At 52.2% G+C, this 13,439-nt stretch overlaps 4 protein-coding genes across 4 annotated transcripts; 2 read left to right on the forward strand and 2 right to left on the reverse strand.

The window, feature by feature from the left end:
• Positions 1 to 3,061: 3,061 nt before the first annotated feature.
• J4E93_010273 (uncharacterized protein) lies at positions 3,062 to 4,045 on the reverse strand (the record flags this gene model as incomplete). The annotated part of the gene is made up of 1 exon (XM_049348158.1): positions 3,062 to 4,045. The coding sequence occupies one exon, from the start codon at positions 4,043 to 4,045 to the stop codon at positions 3,062 to 3,064; it is 984 nt and encodes a 327-aa protein (XP_049194692.1).
• A 1,693-nt stretch (positions 4,046 to 5,738) lies between these two features.
• Positions 5,739 to 6,455, forward strand: J4E93_010274 (uncharacterized protein; the record flags this gene model as incomplete). Its single annotated transcript, XM_049348159.1, has 1 exon — positions 5,739 to 6,455. One exon carries the CDS (start codon positions 5,739 to 5,741, stop codon positions 6,453 to 6,455), a length of 717 nt encoding a protein of 238 aa, XP_049194693.1.
• Positions 6,456 to 6,842: 387 nt separating this feature from the next.
• Positions 6,843 to 8,063, reverse strand: J4E93_010275 (uncharacterized protein; the record flags this gene model as incomplete). Its single annotated transcript, XM_049348160.1, has 5 exons — positions 6,843 to 7,406; positions 7,455 to 7,700; positions 7,759 to 7,835; positions 7,950 to 7,994; positions 8,045 to 8,063. 5 exons carry the CDS (start codon positions 8,061 to 8,063, stop codon positions 6,843 to 6,845), a joined length of 951 nt encoding a protein of 316 aa, XP_049194694.1.
• A 3,841-nt stretch (positions 8,064 to 11,904) lies between these two features.
• On the forward strand, positions 11,905 to 13,048 carry J4E93_010276 (uncharacterized protein; the record flags this gene model as incomplete). The annotated part of the gene is made up of 3 exons (XM_049348161.1): positions 11,905 to 12,033; positions 12,092 to 12,171; positions 12,235 to 13,048. 3 exons carry the CDS (start codon positions 11,905 to 11,907, stop codon positions 13,046 to 13,048), a joined length of 1,023 nt encoding a protein of 340 aa, XP_049194695.1.
• Positions 13,049 to 13,439: the final 391 nt, after the last annotated feature.

Genomic DNA, 13,439 nt, shown 5'->3' on the forward strand with positions numbered 1-13,439 from the left:
TATGTGGGAAGGAAGGGGACAGTAGAAGGAGGCTTTATATATCGCATGCCCAGAAAGGCCGAGAGTCGACGCCATCATGCACATGGCTATTGCTTTTTGACGAGCAGACGCACTCGACATAGAGGTGTGTGATCTGTCCTTTTGGGTGGTCGCGCACATGGCGCAACATTCTCTTTCTTTTTTGGAAGCCGAGAGGAGGAGAACATTGACTTCCTTGACTTTATGTTTTGGAAAGAAGAAGTGTGGATGTGAGGAGAGAAGGTACAGCAGGAGGAGGCTTTTATATATCGCTCACAGCTGGCCAGCGAAACGCCATGCGACTGTCAGTCTTGAATTTTGTTTCGCGCAGACGGCGCTCGTTATGGCGGAGTTGATTTTGATCTTTGAGGAGACGCGCACATGAACCCACTTTAGTAAACTTTTGAGAAGCAGAGAAGAGGAGGACATGAACATGTTCACCGATGTTTTGGTTTTGGAATGATGAAGTGTGTGTAACGAGAGAGGAGGTACTCAACAAGGCGAGACTTTTATACATCGCTCACGGCTAGCTAGCGAAACGCCATGCAACTACTGCGCTTGATTTTTGTGTCCCACAGAAGACGCTCGTCATGGCGAAGTTGTATTGACTTTTTTGAGGAGACGCGCACATGAACTTGTAGGTACTGCCTTTTTGAGAACAGAGAAGAGGAGAACATGGTCATATAGAACCAGAGTTTTAGTCTTGAAATAATGAAGTGTGTGCGACAAAAGATCAGGTACGCGAGAAGACAAGGCTTTAATACCCCGCTCGCAGCTGGGTAGCGAGATGCCATGTCTTTGTTGGCTATCGCTTTCGTGGCCAGCGAAAGGCGCTCAACGTAGCCGCATTTTCGAGAGATGTTGTCACAAGAGTCGCACACATGTATGCGCGCTGCAGAGTATTCGAAAGCAGAGAGAAGGAACATAATCCTTATCCGTTTCGGATTTTGAAAATGAAGAAGAGGCGTGTGAAGAAGAAGAGAGGCACACGAGAAGGCGAGGCTTTTATACGTCGGTCGCGATGGGCCAGGAAGTCGTCATGCGCTTTTTGATGCTGTTGTTTATGTCGGGCAGAGGCCGCACAGCATGACATTCACTTCCGCTGTCTTTATGTCGGGACGAGCACATCATTGTGTCGCTCACCATTTTTGAGAAGCAGAGCGGAGGAGAACGTTGACAACAAGTCATGGATCTTTGGTTTTTGAAAATGAAGAAGAGTGTATGTGATGAGAGAGCAGAGAAGAGAAGGCGGAGTCCTACGCTTCATTTGCGCCGTGACCTCGAAAGCACACATACCCGCTTTCGGTCGCTGTTTCGATAGACAGGCTCGACATGGTACTGCGCATTTGTTGTTTCGGTCGTGTCTCGCACATTTGCCGGTTACAATGATCTTTCGGGCGGATGGACACCACATAGATGTTCATCGGCGATGTTTTGGAGTAAGAAACTGAAGTTTTGTGATGAGAAGAAGGAAGGTGCACGAGAAGAGGGGAGTTTATATATGCCGCGCCCAAGGCGCTAGTCTGACCTGTTCATGAATGATATCACTATAAGATTTGGAAAACGGGCTCAACATGATCCATGGAGACAGCACTTTCTGTCGAAGCTCATGGATGTCTTGTTTTGGAGATTGTTAGAAACCAGAGACAGCCATCGCGCCCTTGTATTGGACTTTTGGTTCCCAAGACAGGGAGATATGTATGTGAAGAAGAGAGAAGGGCGAGAAGAGGACATTATGTCACATGCAATCCTCCCAGATTTTCACGCTGACCATAGAGAACATCGTTAGAGTTTTTGAGAGACTGGCTCCACATGGGATCATCATCGGCCCCTTTTTGTCGCAACTTCCACATGTTGCCTGAATCTGTAGGTTTTGGAGGGGAGGACAGCCATGAAGCGGTGATTGGTTGATTTTTAGTATTGCCAAACTGAAGAGGCAGATGTTTGAAGAAAGAGAAGGGAGAGTGGAAGATGCAGTTATATATGTGTTGTCCGCAGAGCGCGAGGCAGACCATCGGACGCGGCAATCACGGTTTTGAAAGTCTGGGTCGACATGATGTTGTGATTGAGAAGGCTTTTGTCGCGCCTCACACATATGATCTCGACTTGCGCGCTTTGGAGCGGAGAACAGCCATGTGTAGCATAGCTTTGCTATTTGGTTTTGGAGCAAAGATGTGAGTGTGAAGAAGAAAGAAGAATGAGTTGAAGAGTTGAATTTATATGCGACCTGCGAAGCGACAGGCTGGTCATGAAGGTTGTGCATTTTGTTTTTGAGGGCTGGACCAACATGATAACTTCATCGTATATTATTTTGTCGCGTCTCACACATGTGTTCTTCATTCATGAGTTTTGGGGCGGAGAACGGCCATCGACAGTTTCTTTGCCTCTTTTGATTTTGGTGAAAGAAGGAAGTGTGTAAAGGAGAGATACAGAGCTCAAAGAGAGAATCTTACATAGCTCTCGCTCATGAAGTTCGTCGCAAGAAATGCAGCTGTCTCGATCGTCTTTGCTACATGTAGGTGTCTTGGATTGTTTTTGGAAAAGAGAAGAGACATAAGAACCTCGTCAGCTATGTTTTGAGTCCGACAGCGGAAGAACATGTACTGTTCAAACCGCTATTTTGGTGAATCGAGAATTGCGAAGTTGTTGGTGGAAGGAAGAGAGCATGTACGAAGAAGAGAGGGACTTTATACGTCCGCCAAGGATGCTTAGCGGCGTGGGGGGTGACCTTGAGGCAGACAGGTTTACTGAATCCCTGCGAGGGAAGCCGAAGACGACGCATGACCAGAAAAGACGACTGAAGTGTAAGTACACAGCAATAGTAAGCACTCAAAAACTAAAGGCACGTACGAATGAAGAAATAACAAAAAGGTGTCCTTTTCATTGCTCAAAACAGTCCGCACAGCGTCCATATATACAAGAAAAGGTCATCTGACCAAAATATTTACAAATCGAAGTCTTCAAAGTCCCCTTCATCTTTCATCTTTTAATCATCTCCAAACCCGAATGATCATGTCACTTACCCCAAATACAAACCTCACGCTTAGAACTTGAGCGTAACACCAGCAGTACCAACAACAGCAGCCTTAACAGCACCCGCCTCAAGCATCTCCTTAGTCTCATAAGGCATCTTAGTCAAAGACCCCTTATCAGCCGTGTTCTCGCTGTCACCAAAGTCGTTGCCCTCAGCAACAGCCTTGCCACCATCCTTGCTGTAAAGCGCCTTCTTAGCACCAGACCAAACGTTGTTCTGGACGAGGAGCTCCGCGCCCTGGCGGGTGTTGATGCCGTCGCTGACGTTCTCGTAGTAGTTGTTGTAGAGGTGACCGGTGCCGAAGCGGAAGGAGGGGCCGCGCGAGTTGATGTTCTTCCAGTAGTTGTTGTTGTAGGTGACGGTGAGGTGGCCCTTGTCTTCGCTGCCGTTGCTGTCCGAGTGGCCGACGAGAGAGCACTTCCAGTGGTCGTGCATGAAGCTGTTGGAGATGGTGACGTAGTCGGCGGCGTGGGTTACGTCGAGGAGACCGTCGTAGTAGTCCTTGTCGTGGTCGAGGTCCGAGGAGAGGTCTACGTGGTCGACCCAGACGTTTTGCGCTTTCTGGATGGCGATGGCGTCGCCGCCGACGACCTTCTCCATGGCGAAGTTGCGGAGGATGACGTTCTTGACGGCCTTGACGGTGAGGGTGAAGTCGGTCAGGACGACGGAGGAGTCTTTGCCGATGACGGACTTGTTGCTGCCGATCTTGACGTTCTCGCCGCTGCCCTTGATGGGGCTGGTGATGAGAACGATGGCGGCGGCGTCGCCCTTGACGGCAGCTTCCAAGTCGCTGAGAGAGCCAACCTCGATGGTCTTGCCTCCCTTTCCTCCAGAGGTACCTCCGTTCTGAGTAGCGAAACCGGTGGTCGCGACATCTTCCAGAGATGCAGCGCGCTTGGTGAGACCGGCACGCTTGGGTGCGATCTGAGATGGCATGGGTGCTGCCAGAGCAGAGACAGCCATGAGGCCGAGAGACATGATTGAGAACTTCATTGTCGAAAGAAGTATGTTGTTCAAGTTGGAAAATGAATGTGAAAGGGGAAAAGCGAAGGACTGGAGTTGTTGTAGAAAAGAATGGAAGAGCTTTGCTGCCGAAGATCTCAGTGGACGGTCACGCACATCCTTATATACTGCGTCTGGTACCCGCTCGCATCGGTGCTGGCTGTCTAGGTATGGTGTCTCCGCCGCCGTGGACAGGCCCTTACCGACGGCATAGACGCTCGGGGCACAATAGTTTCAACGTCCTCGCACCAATACGCTCCGCCGAAGGACCCGGCACAATGGAATACCAGGGCTACCGCTCACGATCTCGGGTGAGCTCTCTTCCCTCGCTGGATTCCGTACAGCGGACAAACGTCGCGACATGTCAAACGTTCTTGGCAACCATGCGGAAGGATCCTGTTTGAAACGACTAACCCAAACAGGCGCGGGTAACTCCACTTTTCACGATGTGAGATTGCGAAGGACGTCGTTCGAAACAAGGGCACACTTGAACACCGTAACTGCGCACCCGCAGGAACGTCTTGGCTAGAGGACTTGTGGAGACATGGCGGGCGCTTGCTAGTATCGCTACCGATTCAGTGGTGGAGCGGGCGGCTTGAGTCGTGATTGATCAGTAAACCACATGTATCGAAAGTATTGAAAGAACGGAGATGGTCCTGATGCATCTGTTCAATCTTGAAAATATGGATCTGTGGTGCCACGTTCGATCTGGTGTGGGCGGCTGTCGGGCTGCGTGCAGAGCGACCGATATGAGAGGTACTCCGAAGGAGGTATGACGATGTGCAAGTCTTTCGGCCGTATCAATGTGTGCGGTTCGTCGCAGCGTGGAAGCGTGGGCAAATTTTCTTTTCTTGAGAAGGCTCGAAATCTCTTGCTTTACCGAAGCGTCTGGACTGTTGATCTATCACCATCGGTCCTTTGTGGGACCCAACTCCTGATCAAAGCACACAGCAGCATGCACTTGTAGCCATAGCAGATTGGGATGGGCAAAGCGAGATGGGCAATGGTTAAAGAGAAGGATCGAGGAAGGGACGAAACGGATACGAAGCCGTGAAGCTTCTCTTGACCTGTGAGTGTAATTTCGACTGCGCCGAACAGCCGCTCGAGGCTTAGCATAGCTACATATTGATATGCATGAGAAAAGGAATAACGACAAAGGAAGAAATTGGTAATCTCAGTGCTGATATGCGTGTATCCGGCCAGTCATGGACAGAATGACAGTTGAAATGTGAGTACCTATGGTCAATTGTGATTGCTACCAGGGTGTACTCACACCGAGGCTGCACAACGGGTCCGAAGCGTGTTGGGCTCTGATGTCGCAGTGCATAATCATAGGTTTGAATGACATCGAGGAGTGAAGTCGGGCGAGGGACCACAGCGCTGCAGAGGTCGAAAGAAGGTTTCACGTGGTAGATGACATCATCGCCCAAAGCAGCAAGCACCTTCATCTGAACCAAAGAACGCGTCGAAGAGGCCAGCAGAGCACAGCACAAGGCAGCAACAAACAGTTTCTACAACGTGTTCATACTTCTAGGTTGCCTTCAGAACACCTACTTTACCGTTCAATAACTCATGAAGTAATTGTCCGCTTTACCGCGACTACACCCTCCACGATCCTCACCACCTCCACACAAACCACACACACCTCACACAACACCTCAGACCCCCACAAACCGCCCCCAACATGCCCCCAATCCCCATCCACAAAAACGCGCCCATCGCGCCCACCACCGCCGCAAAACCCGACGGCATCACCCCTTCAACCGCCTCTTCAAACCCCGACAACGCTTCCAACCCACCTCCCACACGCACAACGCCCGCCTACGCCCCCGCTACAACAACACAAGATGCATCGTCGAACCCTCCAGCTCCCCAGCCCGGCGCCCGTCCCGCCGCACCAACAGGTCCAGTCGGAATGACAGAAGGAAACGACAGATACACACCAGCAGCGCCGCAAGCAGGTGCCGTCCCAACAGCAACGGTTATAACGACGGAGACACGGCAAGCACCACCGCCGCCGCAGTTTAGCCATCCTCCGCCTTCAGACTCTATGCTAGCAGGCCGGTCGACAATGACGTCTACAACGCCTTCTGCTGCGGCTAGCAAACCTGGTCCTACGACGCTCAACTACGGCCCTGCTGCGTCGCCGTTCCAAACGGCTGATCAAGCGCAGCCTACGAGGACGAGCTTGGAACACCCGCCGGGTTATGTTCAGGCGATGGATAACGCGCCGTATACTGCTGGCGGAGGCATTGGTCAGTCGAGCGGAGCGGGAGACGCTGAGGGGGAGGGTGTCGGGGCACAGGCGTGGAGCATGCTGAACAAGGCGGGTGAGGCATTGAAGAAGGGCGAGGAGAGCGTGTGGAGAGCTGTTCAGGGTAAAAATGGCGGCGGGTTCTGAGCACGTGCTAGGCTTGGAGAGGGGTTGAATGAGCATAGGCAGTTAGGAGAGCAGTGCATCACTCATAGTAGAAGCAGTTTGTTCATACAAAGAAACCCATGACTTTCTATAGACCACTATTTTCCCCATTGCACCAAGCGATGAAAAGAGGAAGTACAGCCAGAAACAGATGAAGCATTGCAAGCCGGATATGACGTGTGAATGTATAAAGTACAAGAGTGTATTACCACCCGGGATCGTGCTTTTCGTAACCAAGAACAACCGTCGGCCCGCAGGGCGTGTTGCCGTTCTCATACACGTACACCCCATCCCCATCTCTCACGTCGCGAATAACTGCTTCCACCACATAAACGCAGGTTGGGGGTATCGTAGAGGGAAGAAAGGCGCTTAACCAGATCCACCCTTGAACTTCTTGCCGAAGAGGATGAGCTGGGCCTGGTCGTAGATGGACAGGACACCGGCACCGGCAACACCACGGAGAATGTTGGCACCAGCACCCTTGAAGAGAGACTTGACACCCTCGGCGGCAACGATCTGGCGAGCGGCGTCCATGGTACCCTTGTACTTGACGGCCTCACCGGAGGTCATCATCATGCGGCGACGGATGGTGTCAAGGGGGTAGGAGGCGATACCGGCACCAGTGGTGACGGCCCAACCAAGAGCGAAAGAGGCCAAGAAGTTACCCTCGAGGGAACCGGTGAGGAGGACGGGCTTGATCGAGTCGTACATACCGAAGTACAGACCACGGTAGACAACGATACCAGCAACGGAGGGCATGAAACCACGGTAGAGACCGCCGATACCGTCGGAGGCGAGGGTCTTCTTGTAGACGTCTACGAGACCGTTGAACTGGCGCTCACCACCCTTCTTGGCCGACTTAGCGTCGTTGGCGAGACGAGTACGGGCGTAGTCGAGGGAGTAGACGAAGAGGAGGGAAGTGGCACCGGCAGCCTGTTATTGTTAGATTGTGATTTGCATACATTGAGCGGATGTACTTACACCACCGGAGGCCAAGTTACCGGCCATCCACTTGGCGTAACCGTCACGCTCCTTCTTGTAGGCGAACATGGACTTGTAGGTGTCGCGGAAAGCGAAGTTGAGCGCCTGGGTGGGGAAGTAACGGATGACGTTGGCAGTGTTACCACGCCAGAGGGAGAGGACACCCTCGTTCTTAGCGGTACGGCTGAAGCACTCGCCAATGCCATCGTACTTGCGGTCGAGACGACCGGACTTAAGCATCTCATCCTGCGGGGTGGGTTAGCAATTGTCGAGATGCGGGGATCGAGGTTCTGATAATGCTTACCTGGTTCTGGATGAGGAGCTTAACACGCTCGATGGGGGCAGCAGCGGTCTTCGAGACGGCGGCGGAAACACCACCCACTGATAAGCTGTTAGTGGCTGTAGCGAGAGCAAAACTTGGCCGACAACGCTCGCATCACATCCAATTGCCAATGGCAGACGGATTGATGAACCTGTCGATGGAGATAAACGTACTCAAGAAGTCCACCACGAAACCTGGCATCCCGAAAAGGGACTTGTCTGCGATCTGGTCAGCGTCGTCTCGTGCAATTCGTCGATGTAATACACACCCTGCTGTGCGCCCGACATCTTGGATGATGTATGGAGGGGAGATTGGTTGAAAAAGGTGAGGTTGCAGATGCTGGTGCTGCGTTGAGGGAAGAACGGTGTATTTGTAGCGAAGCTGCGACAAATTCTGCCAGCAGCGCTAATTCGCACTAAGCCAATCACGTGCTAGTGGCCTTGCCCGCTATCCCGAGCGCACCCTCATCAACACCTCGGAAACGCGGGTTGGGACAATGGTGAATGGGAAAAAGTGCTCACGGGGGTCGTCGCATTGCAATTGACTTATCGTACGTCTCAATTGCTATATATCGACGGCCTGCTCTGCATCCAATTCACGAAACTCTGCCTTCTTGATCCCAACGGAACCCCCACAAGCGTTGCCGTAGCAGCCACACAATGCCTATGGCTTGACGAAAGTGCGTCTAAAGGCAGCCCGCAGCCGTCAATTCAACATGGAAAATCCACTGTGGGGATGTACAAGTGTTCACATGCCTCTTCCAGCCCAAGTCTCCCACCCTCTCCTTTCTGCGAGGCACCATTGTCAGGGTCCGCCATTTTTAGGTCGGGTAATCTCGGGGACGGAACCTGGCTCGGGCCAACAACTAGCGGCGAGGGCCTCAAAGAACGTGGGGCCCGAAACTCCAGGCGGCGAATTTTCCATCGCGCTGCCCGCTATTGGCACAAGAGCCGTGGTTCGCGAAGCCTCGCCTGGCTTCTAGGGCTGCCGAGATGCCTTTCCAAGGCTGCCATGGCTGGATGCGTGACGTTGGTGTTGCAGCAGCTTCGTGATGCTGGCGGACACCGTATGTCGGTTGTCGTCGCTGTCTGACGCTGTCCAGTACCCCTCCGACGGCAGCCGTCTCAAGTCATCCGATCACATCGGGATATCACAAAGACTTCGCCAGTCATCGGAATGCCAAACCAGTATCGCGTACATGGAGAATGTTGAACTCGGCGGTACTTCAGGTTTTACCACCGCGAAAACACTTGCGTTATTGCGTCTTGTCATACCGTGTTAGAAGGAGGTGAGATGAGCTACCATCAGCCTTTTATGAACATCCTGTTTTCTCAAAGTCACTCTAGCTCCCTTCTGCACACCCCTACTTGCTGGTAGTATCGTGGCCGTTATATACAGGTTTGCAGTACACAGATATACTCTCTTCCATCTCAAGCCTAGCTTATCTTCCCTTGCAGCATACGAAGCATCTTTCATTGACTCTGAGAAGTATCATTGTAGCCCCAAGCGTATACATGGCTCGGTTTCAGCACAGTGAGCATCCTTTAGCTGTGTTGTCAGCTGCAGCATAGAAGAATGGTTGCGAGACCAAAACCATTTGGTCATACTTCGCCGTCAAGCTGGCACATGAGGAAGACGATATAGTTGAAGACACCAATGGCAAATGTGACATTCCGATCGCATGACTTACGGCACGGCGCAACAAACGACCTTCCCCGCGTTGAACACGGCGACTAAATGACTATAGAAGACATCGGTCAAGAACTCGGCCACTCCGCTACGTCAGCGTAGGAGAAACTTGAACAGGCCTGGAGTCTACATCGACGTTGTGTCACCCACTTTGCATGTTTCCATGTTGATTTAGGCTCCAGACCTGTTCAGTTCTTTTCTTGGATGAGGTGCTGCCTTGAGGGGCATCCTGCAGGCGCCGGCACACCACACGCCACGCACTGCACTTGGCCGACAAGCACGATCTTCAATCGGCCAGTGCTCGCTCCATTTATCAACTCAAGACGTACGTGAGCGCTTCGGTATGGCTGCACTGGATACTGCCGATCCTTGTCTGAGGCTCTCCGACAATCACAGAAGAAGACGAGGAAGTGAAGCCAGTACCCAAGACAGGTTCCAAACTAGTTTGTACTCTTCCAAACTGTGACAAGCAAGGAGACAAGTCCTGCAAGAAAAAGAGGGCGTTACAGAAGCATGTCGTCACCAAGCACGCTGAGTGTTATCTCGCCGCATGCCCGGTTGACATCTGCCCACCCACCAACTTCGCATCGTTCATCCACGTCGACGAGCACAAGAAAGAAGATCATCTCCGATATGTCATGTCCTTATACGACAACGACATGATCATCACATGTCGATTCGAGGGGTGCGAAGCCCGCTACATAGCACACGTCTGCTATCGTGTCCGTCTGCAGAAGTAGCATGCAGCCAATCAGCCTTCTGTGCTCGAGCAGGAGAAGCCAACGATTCATTCTTGCTGCGCATAAAGACGTACTACGGCCCACAATCATCAATGCATCAGAGTACGGTGCTCATCTGATCCAGATTCACGACCTTGTCACTTGGACACAACGGAGGATCTTCTTGAAGGGTATGGCGTGTCGATGGGTGGAGAACTATGCTCTCTTCAAATAAAACACTTTACTTACATGAGCATAAGAGCCTCGTGTACTACAACTATGCAACTCTGTTTGAATCGTATCTATAGCATGTATAGCCCGGGTTGATCACACGTCGCTTGTCATCATATCACGCTATCAAAGAAATATGTATAGTAGGTAGTTTCACATACATACAAGCAATATCTTCGAGTTGATAATTACTTCAAAGTCGTGCACGATCGGGCGATACTGTTCTGATATCACCGGGTTCTGTACTGAGACTTCCGTCATGACGTTGTATCGACTCCGCTTTCAAGGTGTTCATTACCGTACGTCTTCCCTTTGCCGCAGTCAAATATGGCATTGCTAACGCCCTGCAGACTATATCCTGTGCGTTGCAGTGATCAGTTTCGTGAGCGCTCCCCCATGTCCTGCTCTGGTACCGGTCTTAGTATCCATGGACGATGTACAGAATTTACTTCTGGGACATATTGCCACAGCATGTCGCGTCTCCGGTATCGGGGAAGGCAACAGCGTTATACTCAACGGTTGCCATGCCAAGTTGCTCAAGCTAGCAAGACAAGCGGGTGAAGGCGGCTTCACGTTCAACTTTGCCGTTATACATTGACGTCACCTTATTTTTATGGTCACTCACCTTATACTCAAAAAACGTGAGTCACCGCGACTTGCGCTGCTGCCTGCTGCCTACATAAAAAGACGTCGACGCTATAACAACCCAGCCTCCACCTCCACCTCACCACCACCTCACCACCACCCGCCCCTCCCCTCCAACAATGGCGACTGCGAGAAAGACATCTGAGAATGTGAGTACTTGGTAGCACCTTGCTTCCTTGCGCGACCTTCTCAGAACCGTCTTCTCGCGGTCGCACGACAAGCTATCGCGCCACCATGCGAGCGCAGCCCTTTGAGGCAACGAACCCCACCAACACCCCCTCAACTTTCTGACTATCCTCGCCACTGATCGTCACCCAAAAGTGGAAGCGAGAAAGACATCTGAGAGTGTGAGTACTTGGTGGCAACCTGCTTCCTTGCGCGACCGTCTCAGAATCGTCTTCTCGCACGCGCTCGACAAACTTTCGCGCCACCATGCGAGCGCAGCCGATCGAGGCACCTAAACCAACCAACACTCCTATATTTATCCAACAATCACAGTCACTCTCACCTTCACTGGCCTTGCAGAGTCTCTCGACAAGTTATCGCGTCACCATGCGAGCGCAGCCCTTTGAGCCATACAAGCCAACCAACACTCCCACATTTTTCAAATGTCACGGTCGCTCTCGCCTCCATCTGCCTTGCAGAGCTTTTCGCCAAAGCGCGCTGTTATCGTTGCCTCTGCAACTTGGGTTCGTGCGCTTTGGCAGGCACTCACCTACAGAGGCAGTCTCTCACAACGACCTCAATCTTACCCTCTACAACCTCCCCCTCCTACTATTTCTGCAAGCAACGCTGCAACCCCCATTCCACTACAACTTCTGAGTCGCACCCACGTTCGGTCATCATGGATCGTGCCGACCGCCTCATCGACCAAGACGAAGCCGAGCGAAACTCGTTCGTTCAGCATCACGTCGTCACCGGTCGAGGCTCACTGTTCCCCGTGCAGGGCGATGCTTCTCGCTCCAAGCTCGATGTAAGCCACACTGCCCTGTACCAATTGCCTGGAATTTCACTAACGTTGCGCTCTGCAGGAGGTCGCAATCAACGATGTGATGGTGTCCTACATCGTAGACAACGACGTTGAAGGGCTCGAGACGACTCGTATCATCAAGTGAGTGATAGCCATATACCAATTCATGTGATACATGTACTGACTACCCACACCAATCTTTAGGTACGCCGATCTCAGTCCGCATCACAGCACGATGTCGCACGAGGACTTGGCAGAGCTCTTGAAGAAGCACCAGTTGAGCCGTTCCGGCGAGCTCTCGTACATGCTCGCGACGCCCCGAGTCGATCGCCATGCTCGTCTGGTACTTCCCTCCGGCGTTGAGACTTCGGCCGTCCTCAACGACGACTGTGTTCCTCACTCCCCCCCACGCTTTACACTCCCCCGCAATCGCGTCTCTGCACTCAAAGTTGCACCATTGACTGAAGCTTCGCCACTGGACGTAGAAGCCTTGGCTTCGATCGCATTGGACATCTGCTCGCAACCTCCATTTCTCGGGCAGGATAGCTCAGCCAGACTGCTACGTGATGCCGGGAACAACGTGCTGGTACCCGCAAAACCGCATGTCTTCGTCTTGCTGAGCTGTGTCGAAATCTCTGTAAGCGGAGAGTTGCTTGTAGTCCCCAAAAGGATCTTGCTCCTTTTCAACTCGGTCAAAGCTGCAGCGAAGCTTGGACTACGCGCGCTGATTGGGAAGGCCGCGGTGATCTGTACAACCGCGTCTGTCGCCACGACCTCGAGCTTCAACATCATCCATCAATCTCACGCAACGTTCTTGGAGGAAGCTGGATACGCCAGAAATGTCGAGATTGCTGGCTTCTTCAGCCACTCCTGGAACGCCTGTCTGCGAATGTTCATCGGCTCCGTAAACCAACTGGGTCCGGCTGTATTTGGTCAGAACAACAAGAACCCGTTCCCGGAAGCAGCTTACCTTATCAACTCTCCTTCGATGGACTGCAGCAGGCCTCGAGATGAATGAACTCGACCACACATCTCGATTCAAGAACCCAGCGCTGCTAGAATGGTGTGCCCTTGCGAACAATATGCCATAGCTTCAGGCACTAGCAGGGTCTTTCGATGACACTCCCTCTGCTGAATGCGCCACTATCAACAACGCTATATGTGGAATTGACAGCAACCTCATGTTCCTGAACGCGCTGGATGCGACATCGACCAAGGATGTCAGTAGCTCTTCCTATTCCCTCGAGGCTGCCGCCGCGGTCATGAAGGATGGCGTCGATCGCCTGACACATATGGAGGGCGATTCCCATACCAGCCATCCAGAAGAGCTAAGCCAGACTGCTACATGAGCTCGAGCGCAGCGTACTAGCATCTGTGAAAGTGCATGTCTTCGTCTTGGATAGTTATTT

Source organism: Alternaria ventricosa (genome assembly GCF_023758065.1).
Source record: "Alternaria ventricosa strain BMP 2768 chromosome Unknown scaffold_28, whole genome shotgun sequence".
NCBI lineage: Eukaryota > Fungi > Ascomycota > Dothideomycetes > Pleosporales > Pleosporaceae > Alternaria > Alternaria ventricosa.